Source organism: Lissotriton vulgaris, chromosome 9 (assembly GCF_964263255.1).
Source record: "Lissotriton vulgaris chromosome 9, aLisVul1.2, whole genome shotgun sequence".
Taxonomy (NCBI): Eukaryota; Metazoa; Chordata; class Amphibia; order Caudata; family Salamandridae; genus Lissotriton; species Lissotriton vulgaris.
In genome coordinates, this window is record NC_141697.1 from 1,178,218,140 (window position 1) to 1,178,230,814 (window position 12,675).

Below are 12,675 nucleotides of genomic sequence, written 5' to 3' on the forward strand. Positions count from 1 at the left end.
TGGGGCCAAAGCATGTTTTCTTACAGGTAGGATGCTTGGTCGTGGGGGGGGGGGGGGGGGGGGGGGGGAGAGAGCTTTGTTGCAAAACTGTTGTATTTGTTCAGTGGTGGCTGGTACGAGGGGAGGGGTGGAAGAAAGGGGGCGGAGTGAGAAATAAAATGTCACTTACCTCTGCACACATTCTGTCCTACATCGTCTCTCCTCTGCTTCTCTTCCAGGAAGAACCCAGGCTCCTCTAAGCTAATCACGATGCTGCTGTCAGCATGACAGCAGGGTCGCGATTGAGGAGCACCATGGTTCAGAGCACCTCTGATCACTCACACAACAACAAATCGTTTCTCACATAGGTTCATGAGAAATGCAGCAGCACCTCCTCTGCTAAGGCATAGGAGCTCACCCCTACTGCCTTTCCGCAGTGTAAAAAAGGAAATATAAAATTATAATAACTTGCTGTTATTTTATTTTTCCTTGCTGAAGTCAATTTTGGGACAAGGCGGTGATTGGCTGTCGTCTCAGCTAGCAGGGGGAGGGAGTGGTATGTGCACTTGAGTGCACATGAATGTTTGGCTGGCCGTCTTGGGCCATCAAAACAGTCATGTGCACTTTAAATGGTCTCCACCGGGCTGTAATGCACAGCCTGGGTGGAGAACATGCACAGACTCTGTCTTGTGCTGCCACCCTCTTCCCCGAAGAGGGTGGCAGCACAGCAGCAGAGTTTGAACAGTTTTTTCTGATACCGAAAAGGTGTCAAAGAGGAAATCCACATCCACAGAGTCAGCATGTAGCTGGACGTTGTGATTGTTAGCTGCCCGTTCAATGAGGGCATTGAAAGCAGTAGAGTCTTCTGTAGGAGACGTTTTAGCAGAAAAAAGTTGAGGGTCTTGGCCTGATTGAGGATCCCCAGGGTCACCACCAGCTGCCCAGGGTTCATTGGTATCCTCAGGGTCTGTATAGACTGGATAACTGTACTCATCCTCATCATCTCCTTCACCAGCGTCCACATCCGAGTAAGTGGGCGACACATCATGAGTCCGTGGGGAAAGGGGTTCCACCAAGACGGGAGAGCAAGCAGAGTCCTTCTTCTTGAGAGGGATCTTGTAAGACTCTAGTTGGGGTTCTGGGGTGATTTTCCGCTTCAGAAGGGAAAGCCTGCCCGTTTCGGCGTCGATGAAGTGTTCCTGACGCTCATCCCCCGAAGGTCGTCGAGGTCTTGGGCCGTGAACCACCGATGATGCCTTCGGCGCCGAGGAGACCTTTTCGGGCACGCCGGCCACCGCCTTAGGAGCGAAAGCCTTCGGCGCAGTCTTAGGCGGCAACGTGAAATGGATCGGCGTGGACGCCTTAGGTGGTTTCTCCACTGGTTTCGCAGGCAGAGGATCCGTCGGATCGACTGACGCGGTGCCTTCACGGATGCGCTGCAGGGAGTCCGTCACCTTCTTGGAGAACGCGGCGGATGGGCGCGCCGGTTCAATGGAATCATTCGAGGCCACTTTCAAAGTAGACTCTCGAGGCGCAGCGCCCTTGGCCTTGTCGTGCGAACGCCGGGTCGTGAGGACCTTTGGGTCATCGAGTCGCTTCTTCGGGTCACTGAGAGTCTTCTTCGGCTCGCCGACAGCCTTCTTCGGGTCGACAAGGCTTTTGCCGGTGTCGATCGTGTTCGGCGCCGACGCGCCCGACCCGACCACCTTCACCTTAGCCGCGGCAGACTTCGTCTCGACGCCCTTGACTGGAGTTTTCGGCTCGACAGCAACCTTCGGCACCGAAGCCTCCGAGGCCTTGGAGCCGACCAAAGCGATGCGCACTTTCGGTTTCGGTGCTGGCACCTGCGCAGTATCTGGCGTCGAGACCGTAGGTTTCACTTTTGGTTTTGTTTTGCCAGGGAGTGGTTCGGCAACAATGTCCGTGGCCGGGCCCGGAGGCGGGGCCGTGGAACCCATAGCGAGATCTTGGGTAAGGCCCGAAGGCGATCCCTCGACCTGGGCCTTATAAATCGGCACGGCCCCAGAGTCAGTTTGAGGAAGCTCCTCATCCGAGCTATCCTCCATGGCCCCGAGGGCCCCGTCGCCGTCGTCGTCTTCTACCTAGTCGACAACTTCTTCGCCCTCGAACACCTCAGCATCCGCGTTGTAGTCATCTTCGACGTCGGACGCGGGGTTTGATTCAGAAACGTCCTGGATAGATTCGTCCTCGACATCCCCTGCATCGAAGATGTCCACAGGCGCCGGAGCAGATTGCTGGGCCTCCAGGCGCGCAGCTCGTCGAAGCTTAAGCGTCTTCTTAGACCTGAAGCGGGAACAAGCCATACACTTGTCCTCATCGTGGTCCGGCGACAGACACTTGTTGCACACCGGGTGGACGTCGATGTGGGGGTACTTAGAGTAACAGACCGGACATCTCTTGAATGGACTTCGGTCCATGATGGACGGTCGATAGGTCAGGAGCGTCGACTAGGCCTTCCGCGCCGAGAGCACGCGGGAGTAGAGAATCCGGCTCGGAGCCGAACTAGAAGTAGTAATGCCGAGCGCAAGACAATACCGACGTATAGACTAAAGACCTTTTGGTCTTAAGAAAGTTTTCTATCGATTCCGACAAGAGGGAATAAAAGACATCCGAACCCAATGGCGGAAAAAAACAATCTGAGGATGGAGTCGATGCCCATGCGCACTGTAGTCCAGGGGAGGAGCCACCTATCTCGTGATACTTCGAAGACTCTTCCAGGACAACAATGTGCAATCATCCGGACCCAACACTAGGCGGCGATCTATGCACAGATATGAATTCAGCAGCCCACATGCCTCGAACATAATGTGCTTTCGAATTGCAGTCCACTTCAGGTACAGTCCATAGCAGTTGAGTCAATAACTACATCTTTTGAGCGATGTGGAAATAGGCAGAGAGGGAAGTAATGAGAGAAAGGCAGAGATCTACCAGTTTGGAAAGAATTAAAATCATCCTTTATATTTATGGATTTTTATTAACAAGGTTACAACTATGTGAAAGCCACTCAAAGTGGTAGCTATAAGGCAGATTGCTTCAGCCATTAACTGTTGGTCACTATTTGTAAACGTCTGGAATGAACACTGATTTGGAGAATTGTCTGAAGGTAGCTTAAAAAGTAAAAATCGGGGGCACTATTCTAATCCTGTCTATGTAGTTGGTACAGTACATCCAAGCCAGCTGGGATGGTCTTGTGTACTGGCCAATAGACTACCCCAACCCAGCTGTATGTGGCGAGCACTCAACCTTGTAGCAACAACCCAACTCTACTCAGGTAGTTTGGATGATAGACGTAGGCCTACCAAGGACTACGCCTGGACAAACCATTTGATCTAGAATTTTCTTTATAATTCTAATAAAAATCATTTTCAGAACTATAACCATAATAATCATAATATTAGGAGTGACATCTGCTTAAACTGCTGACCATTGCTTTCATGTTACAAGCTAGAAGTGACATCAGAAATACCGTGGAATAGAATGACAACCTTCTTCACCATTAAAGGCTACCAGTCACATTCTAAAAAGTCATCTGTTTCACACAACAGAAAAAGACAACAAAGGGCAAAAAGAGGAGAAAATTGATTTACAGAAAAATCTTGTATATGCAAACCAAGAGCACTACAGAGTTAGATCCCTAGTTACTGGGCAAAAGGTAGCCAAAGCAAAAAAGAAAATGAGGGAATTTTACTATGACTTAGGAGATGCAACTAGTAGTCTCTACGCACTATGCCCTTTTATGCTCAGAAAATGACCTCAGAATAGGATGCATTTGCTAGCCATTGACCTACCAGGTGCCCTCCCTCCTGATGATCACTTCCTGCAAAGTGTGGCATCTGGCTATTCCTGGATGCAAGATTGTGCCCACTGCCAACATGGCAAAGCCCCTCTCTTCATGGCTCCCTAGCACAATCCAGAGGTGTGACTACCAAGGGGGCTACAAATCCCTGAAAAAGGTTTGGCAACCGGTTTCCCCTCTCCTTCCGGAGTGCCAAGCTGCCTACCTAAACAATAGAGAAGCCCCTCTCCCAATTGTTCTCCATTGAAGCTTGCCATTTTGGCAAACACCCATGTGGCTTTCTGCCAGGGAGAGGTAACACCTTTCTCCAGTGCAGGCTTCTGTTGTCTTTCTTTTCGGAAATCATTTGAATGTCTCCCCTGGAGGGCAGAAAGCTGTCTCCGAGATGGAGTTGTGCAACCATGGAGAGTCACAGGGGATTTCAGTGCAACAAAGCGGCAGCTTTGTAAAACTAGCGCACTACAACAAGTTACATTAATTTCAACTTGGGCATCAAGTCGGGCTTAATGTAACAAGTGGTTTGATACCTTAGAGAATCAACATTGGTAGTCCCCGTCAGAACTTAGGAGGGCAGCTGTGGCACCCTACAACTCTGCACTCGCTAATGGTGCTACTACTAACAGCTTAAAACCGAGAAGGATAACCGATCTGTCACAGGTGTCAACATAAAACAGTTTGCATTAACCCGTTGACCGCAGCATGAATTCTGCCGCGGTGCTGGAGTTTTAATCAGTGGGCAGGGTTCGGACAGCCACCAGCCGTCATGCGCACACGCCCACCATCACGTGGGACGGCCGGGGGCCATCCTGAGCACGGAAGGGGTTAAAACATCTACCACTATATAGTGAAAGCTCCTATTATTGGTGGGAGGACTACTCATTTATTAAGTGTGCAGAAAGAGTACTTTGAGAACATTTTATTTATTTTTTAAATCTTAGAACAAAGGTTTTGTTTTGACTGAAACTTTCACAACATTGATGATGATGATGATGATGATTTAGGCCTTATATAGCGCAACCTATCCCGTAGGTATCAAGGCGCTGAAGATGCAAAGGAAGCTACGTGTAGGAGGGAGGAGGGGTGCCGGCTAGAGATAGGATTCCCTGAAGAACCAGGTCTTCAAGGCCTTCCGGAACTGGAGATAGGAGGGTTGATCCCGGAGCTCTGCTGGGAGGGAATTCCAAATCCTTGAAACAAGGGAGAAAAAGGCCCTCCCACCCCATCTTGCTTTCTGAGTTCTAGGAACAGCAAGAAGATTTTTGTTCGCTGAGCGGAGGTCCCTGTCAGGGACATAGAGGGACACAAGGGAACTGATGCCTTCTGCCCCACTCCATGGAGGGCGCGGTGGGCGAGACACAAGGCCTTGATCTCAATCCTGGCTTGCATGGGAAGCCAGTGCAGATTTTTCCTAATAGCTGAGGCTGATGAACGCCTAGGGGCGTCAACCACGAACCTTGCAGCCGCGTTTTGCACAGTTTGAAGACGCTGGACAAGTTGTTTGTTAATTCCCAGATACAAAACATTACAGTAGTCCAATCTGGAGGCTACAAGGGCTACCGTGACCTGTTGACGAGCTTCGACCGACAGGTAATGTACGATTTTCCTCAGGATTCATAGAACCCCACAGCAGGTGGAGGCCGTCCTACTGACCTGCTTATCGAAGGCAAGCGAGGTGTCAAAGATAACGCCCAGATTCCGGGCTGACTGAGTGGGCGTGGGGCAAGCACCGAGAGAAGAAGGCCACCAGTCCATAGAAAAGATACCCTGCTTTCTTCCAGAAATTATCACCTCCGTTTTCTCCCCATTTAGTTTAAGGTAATTTCTTACCATCCACTTCGCAACTGCCTCCATACAGGCTTTAAAATTCAGGGCAGCGCTGTCAGTGGTTTGTGAAATAGATACCATGATCTGGGTGTCGTCAGCGTACGATACGACTTCCAGACCAAAGTATCTGACAAGCCTGGCCAAAGGTGTTACATATATAGTAAAGAGCGTGGGGCTCAGGGATGAGCCCTGAGGGACCCCACACTGCACAGGTTTGATGGGAGAAAGGTAGTTGCCCAACTTTACCCGCTGTTCGCGATGGGCCAGAAAAGATGTTAGAAGGCTGAGCGCCGGTCCCTCCACTCCTATCTCCTTAAGGCGCCTAGCCAAGATGGCAGGGGACAGAGTGTCAAATGCGGCTGTGAGGTCGAGCAGGACCAGCAGGGTAGTCTGGCCACTGCCGACCTTAGCACGTATGCTGTTGGTGACAACTGTCAGGGCAGACTCAGTGCTGTGGGCTTTCCGGAAGCCGTGTTGGGATGGATCAAGTAGGCTGGCGTGGTCGAGGAAGGCGCTCAGATGGAAATTTAAGTGGGCCTCCAATATTTTCGCAGGGGCGGGGAGCAGGGAGATGGGGCGAAAATTCTTAAGGATGCCAGGATCTAACTAGGGTTTCTTAAGGAGGGGCTTGACGACGGCCAATTTCCATGGCTTCGGGTAGACACCCTCAAGGATTGCCTGATTGATCGCCTCTAAAAAAGGAGGAAGTAAGACGTCCCTGCACTCCTTAAAGATTTTGAGAGGGCAGGGGTTGAGGGGAGATCCTGATTTAAGGGTGTCCAGATGAAGGGTGGTTTGTTCTGTAGTTAGCAGGGGGAAGTTATTAAGGTGACCACCCTGCGGTGTGAAGAGATTCTGAGCTGAAGGGGAGACCTCCAGGTCAGCGGGGGGCCCTAGATCGTGATTGAGGGCTTCTAAGCCCGCCTGAATGTCCGTGATTTTAACGTGGAAATATGTGGAGATTTGATCACAAAGGTCCTGTGAGGCATCAATAGGGTCGGGAAATTGAAGGGCACACAGAGAGTCCACTATTTTAAATAGTTCCCGGGGAGAACTAAGGGAAGCGGTAACCTTGGTGAAATGGGATTACCTTTCTACCAACACCGCAGCTTTATACTCCTTGAGCAGTCTCTTGTGGATGACCTTTTCAAGGGGGTCGAGGTGAGGTCTCCAAAGCCTCTCCTGCTTTCTACAGCCCTGTCTGAGCACTCTAAGAGTGTCTGAGAACCAGGGAGCTGTAGGGCGTTTCCTTGCGGCATAATGCTGCTTAAGCGGGCCAGAGTATCAACAGCCTTAGAGATGGCATTGTGGAGGGCCAGGGCAGAATTATCGGTTCCCCTAGTAGACGGAGGCCTGGAACTGGACAAAAAATGGGCTAGGGTTTCATTGTTTATCCCCCGAAAGTTTCTCTTTAATTCCCACCTGCTGGAGTCTCCCAGCGCAGCAGTGAGGGAGGGGATCGAGAAATCCAAAAGGGACGGCCAGGTGATCTGACCAGGACAGAGCTAGGGGGGACTATCGTTATTCTGGGGTCGTTGGAGAAAACACCATCCAACGTGTGTCCGGGGGAGTGGGTAGTCCCCATAACTCTGTGTTAAGCCACAGGAGGTCATGGAGTCCAACAAGCGGATGGTGTCTCCGGAGGTGTCATCCTCCAAATGGAAATTGAAGTCCCCCAGGATAGTAAAGTTAGGCCTATCCATGTAGGGTTCCAGCACTTGCAATAGGTCAAGGCTGAAATTGGACCTAAAGCCCGGCGGCCTATAGATCAGAATGCCCGCAAAGGATATCGTAGGGGCGGGGTTGAGGGCAAAATACGTGGCCTGGAAAGAAACTGCCGGCAGATGTTCGATACGGCATTTTATAGGGGTTCTGTGAAGAATTCCTAGTCCACCCCCTCTCCGACCCGGCCTGTCCATTCTGGTCAGGGAATATCCCTCAGGGATGGCATTAAGAAGTTCCGGCCCAGAGGACTCAGAGGCCCAGGTTTTGGTGACAAATGACCACGCGGGCTTTCTGTCCGCGATAAAGTCCCTAAAAGCAAAACTATTTTTAACTAGGGACCTAGCATTGATGAGGAACCCGGACTCAACGGTCGGCAGGAGAGGCTCGGTTTTCCCCAACCTAGGGCGTTTGTGACAGGGGGGGGGGGGAGGGGTAAGTACGTGCCTCTTTGAAAACAAGGACACCAAGGAGTATCTAAAAGCATTTCTGGGGTAAACATGTGGTGACAGGTCTTAAGTGTCATTATCATCTGTGAGTCGTAGTGAAAGCTAACCTGACAGTGCACGACTGCCGTGCAGCCGTCCCAGCCTCCGGCGCCTCCTTGGCGCTGACGGGCGCAGACGGGCGCAGACGGGCTGGACCCAGGCATGACTCCGGCGTGACTCCGGCGCGTCCGCTGCGCGGAGGCATGCCCATCTCCTTAAGTAGGGAGGACTAGAGCGCAGAGGGTGCTGCGCCTCCCACCCAAGATGGCAGCTGCCGGAATTCACCGCCCGGGGCCCGGGACTCAGTGCTAAGATCGGCTGAGACAGCCCAGAGTGCGGAAAAAAGGGTATTAGGACTGCCCAAAGTTATCAGGGTGAAAGTGAGAAATGTGGCAAGTGAAATAAAATATTATTAAAAGATGCCAGTTTTTAAAATAGGTAGCAAGCTAAATACACCCACGCTAGTACTAAGCAGTAGGCAAGTAATCAGCAAAACACACAAGCAGCCCACCTCCCGGCTTGCCGCCTCAGGAGGGAACACCAGTCACACAGTAGCAAACATTAAGTTGCAAACTCATCTGTACCCTAACCAGATATAGTAATCTACAGTTTCCAGTCCGGGTTAGAGTAGTGATTTAGCCACACAGACTAATGGTAAATTTGGTAATGACTTGAACTTCAAACCTCAAAAACCCAATTGCTAGTTTCCCCACTTACAAATCACTGTGTGTGAAACAGAATAAGGTGCTATGGAAGCAACACCTCTCTTTGGTATGATGGTCAAACCTAATTATAATATTTTCATATCTAGCCAATGCTATGTAAAGTGGAATTGTAAAGGTGTTCATGATGTTTATCGTACTGATGTGCCAAAGGCTGCAATTGTCAACTCTACATTATTCTGTTCTTCATATTCGTTCTGTAGTGGTTTCCCTCAAATGACATAAAAGAGATTGCAAAAGCCACATGCCCCTCTCAAATCGAGATAGCTTCTGGGAACAAGGGTGTAGACCGGGCTTGACAGACATCTTGATGTGCCCTTCCTAGGAGGACCTGCAGTTACAATCGGTCTGAATGTGAGGTGCAGCTAAAATACCCAATAATCATAAGAACTGCCCAACCGACCTCTAGGGACTTTATAGAGCGCCAGAGAATTGCACAGAGGATGGAACGTGGCACTTACTTTTACTGAAGCGGTGCGAGGCACCTTGATATGTTCTTCTGCATGCTTGAACATTTCAGGAACAGGCACTGGGATGTCCCATGGAAGAGGGGGTGGACCACCCATGGAATCTACAGGTTCTCCTGAAAACAAAACAGAGTAAATAAGCTCAAACACAACAGGGTGCACAGACTAGGATGATTCTCATGAATACAAGCACCCAGAAAGAACTCTTTGTGGTCTACCAAAGGCTTATCAGACTTCCATCTTAAACTAAATTTTGTTCTGTAGCATTGCATGATCAGGGCGGGTATTTTGGTGCTCAACCCATTGTTTTAAAAATATCTGCCGCTCTATTCACTCACTTGATAAACGTGTATAAATATGAAATCTAGTGTGCAATGGCCAATTGCAAAAATGTGGAGATTATGTAACCCACAAGACGGTAATCCACCCCTAGATGGATTATATTTGATACACACGTCTAGATGCGGGCCTTGCTTCCTACAATGAAACCATGCCTGCATTTAGATGGCAGGCGTACGCAAAGCATAGGTATCTACAAGCATGCATGCTACAAACTTATATTTTCTTCCAGTGCACCTACATTTTCACCAACTCCTCCAGGTCATTAAAATCTCTCCCACTTTCAGGTTCCTGTCAGTCTTAACTAGACAGGACTATCATCGCATGCCAGAAACTAAGAAGATCAAAATTGGGCAAGGAACACATTGAACAGCAACCCACAGTTCTGCCCTCATGGAAAGGAAACCATTTTCTTATACATGTACTCACTTTTGGGTAATTAAACAATGGAAACTATCAGCCAACACGCATGAGGGCTTAGACATACATGCTCAAAAACATTTATAAAAAGGAAGATCCGGCCAGTAACACATCTCCAACATGGAAGGGCATTGAAGCAAGACTGTGCAAAACAGTTTTAGGCAGCATTTACTATTCAGAATCAGTGGATCTTTACCAGGAATCACAAATCCAAAATGATGTAGTTTCAAGACAAATTCCTAATTCATACCACTCAAAGTATCCATATTTGATTTGAATTTCATCCAAGATTCACAAGCCCCAAGTTGGCAAAAGAAGTCTCAATGCATCTCTATTTCACTCCATTAAGAATTAATTTTTCTTATTTTTCTTAGCCACTGCAAGGACCTTCAGTCTTCCATACATCACACAAGTCTCACTTCTGATGAATGTCTGCAGTGTATGTTGAAGATGGCTTTCACGACCCTTTAGCGTTACTCGCTAATGGCATATGCGATAAAAATGTTTTGGAAAACTTGATGCACACTGGCCACAAGTAGGTAAACAAACTAGAACAGATCATCCAGCCCAACTGTTGGCAGCTGAATTAAAAATGATTTGTTTGTATAAAAGGGTGCAACCTTCTACTAAGCACACAAATGCTAATCTTTGTTAAAAGATGTCTTACATAGCGTGATCATAGCATCCAAAAAAATTGACAATTAATTGCTATTTTTGGGAGCTCTCAAGCAATATTTATAAGAATTATTCTAGAGGTAGCCAGAGAAAAAGCAAATAAAAACAATGCATTCACTATGTTGTGGCCATCACCGTGAAAATGCAAGTAACATTTGTGAGTGTTATAGTACTGCATTTTAACATTTCAATAGTCCATATTTAACACAATACCAACACATCTCTCTTATAACAAAAAAAAATGGATCAAGACCTAAATTACTTGCTATTGCAGGCACCATCATTTCAGTGCACGGATACTGCAACAACAAAGCAGATTCAGCCTGCTGGATCTACAATATAACTACATTAAAGCAAGGCATATGGATGAGATTGAATTAGAGGGAAGAAAGGTGAGTAAATCAAGACACATGGTATGAGGATAGTGGATGCCTTCTGCACACTCCAACGAACTGGAAATTGATTCAGAGAGATACTAACAAAATGCATTTTGTACCAACTTAAAAGAACTCCTAAGTGGTAAGGCTGTGCATAAAGATCACAACTGAAAGTTTAGCTATATATATGAAAGTCAAAGTAGTTCTAAAGAGTAAACTCCTAATTTTTCTTTACACGGACATCTCTATATTGTAGTGAATATGCACCCAGGCTATGTCCGATTTACTTTGGGATCTACATTCAGGCCGGGCATTTTTAGCTTTAGCATCACAAGGCTGTTGGTCTGTCGTTTGGTAACTGAACCCATTCCACTTGAATGCATTTGATACTTGAAGCTCTTCTAGACGCACATTGCTGTGCAAAGGGCTACATGTTTTTTTTAAACTACCACCCGGGGAAAGGGTTGTGTCTAGTGAAACCAGGCCCCTCAAGAGTAGGCTACTACTTTATAAGAGTTGGAATCATCACAAAATGTATCCACCACCTCCATAATGTCCAGTCATGTTCCAATCAATTTGAAGAGATCATTTATGAATCCATATGCAATCACTTAAAAAATATATATAAATCACTCACCGTTATAAGGCACGTTTTTCCAGCCAGTGTTTCTGGACTCAGTAAAAGTTTCAAGACGATACTAGAATGAAACAAATATATACCTACATTTAGCAAGCATGAAATGTAAAAAAAAAAAAAAGGCAACAACAACTTTTTAAAAACACGCAATCTATTTTCAGAGAATGCACTGGATCAATAAAAAAAACTCCCAACCCAAGAACCTCTCACCCTATGAATCAAAATATTAACAGAATTTCTCCCACAGTACAAGAAGCTTAAAATGCCCAGGAGTAGTACGCTTGGTACTAATTAGGCAAAGATACTAACTACCATCCACTCCCACTAGGGGCACCACTACATCCAACTGAAAACTCTACTTATGCAATAGGCATGAAGACCTTCCTCACTCATTTTCATATATCGAAATGTGCTCAGAGAAGTGGTCTAGTGACATCGTTGCTGACTGAAACATGGAATCAGATCGAATAATGGCATTAACACCTGCCAGGCTGTGTGATCTTGGGCAAACGGTTACTTTAAGGATAACATTCTTCACATGAGGAGGATAGCGGTGTCAGTTTGCCGATTTGGACTTTTTATAGCCATTGATTCAATATTGCTCTCAGCATCCCAAGTAGTTTGTGAATTCACAGAAGGTTCCCTTAATTTCGCACAAGGTTTACAAGAAGAGCACAAAAGCTGTGCTAACGCAGGAATGATCACAAAGGGTAGCTAAGCCCACTGTCAAGAGTGACTCTTGGCCTCTCACCAGCCCACAAGTATGCTGAAATCTGGTGGCAGGTGATCCTAGGGTAAAAGACAAGATTTGAATTCTCTGTAAGGCTGGGGGATATTGCTCATATAGAATGGAATATGTCCTAGAGAGGTCATGGGTATACTACAAAAAATAGTGTGCCTTAAGTTTGTTTTGGTGCATCTTGTGAACATGACTACCTGCATCCTTTCATCCCCTCCACCAGGTAAGCTAAGAACAGAAGACACTCATGTGGCAGATAACAAGGCCTTGTAAATACCATACATGTAGCAAACCTCTACACTCCTGTTATTTTTCTAGGAACCCTATGTATACTATAACGTAAACATTTCAATAAGTGGCACACATTTTCCTTTGGAAGGTTGCCACAAATGTGGATAGGTCTGGCATAGTAGTGCCCTCAAACACTGGACAACCTTTCCTACAATAATTAAATTTTTAATTACCACCT

At 47.3% G+C, this 12,675-nt stretch overlaps 1 protein-coding gene across 1 annotated transcript in view; it reads right to left on the minus strand.

The window, feature by feature from the left end:
- The window catches only part of LOC147692973 (protein SSUH2 homolog), a 233,669-nt gene that overhangs the window by 101,241 nt on the left and 119,753 nt on the right, over window positions 1–12,675 (minus strand). Inside the window, exons 6-7 of the mRNA XM_086939221.1 lie at window positions 11,468–11,528; window positions 9,014–9,135 (exon numbers count right to left, since the gene is read on the minus strand). Of these exons, the coding sequence (XP_086795347.1) occupies window positions 9,014–9,135; window positions 11,468–11,528 (183 nt within the window). The remainder of the gene's footprint in view (window positions 1–9,013; window positions 9,136–11,467; window positions 11,529–12,675) is intronic.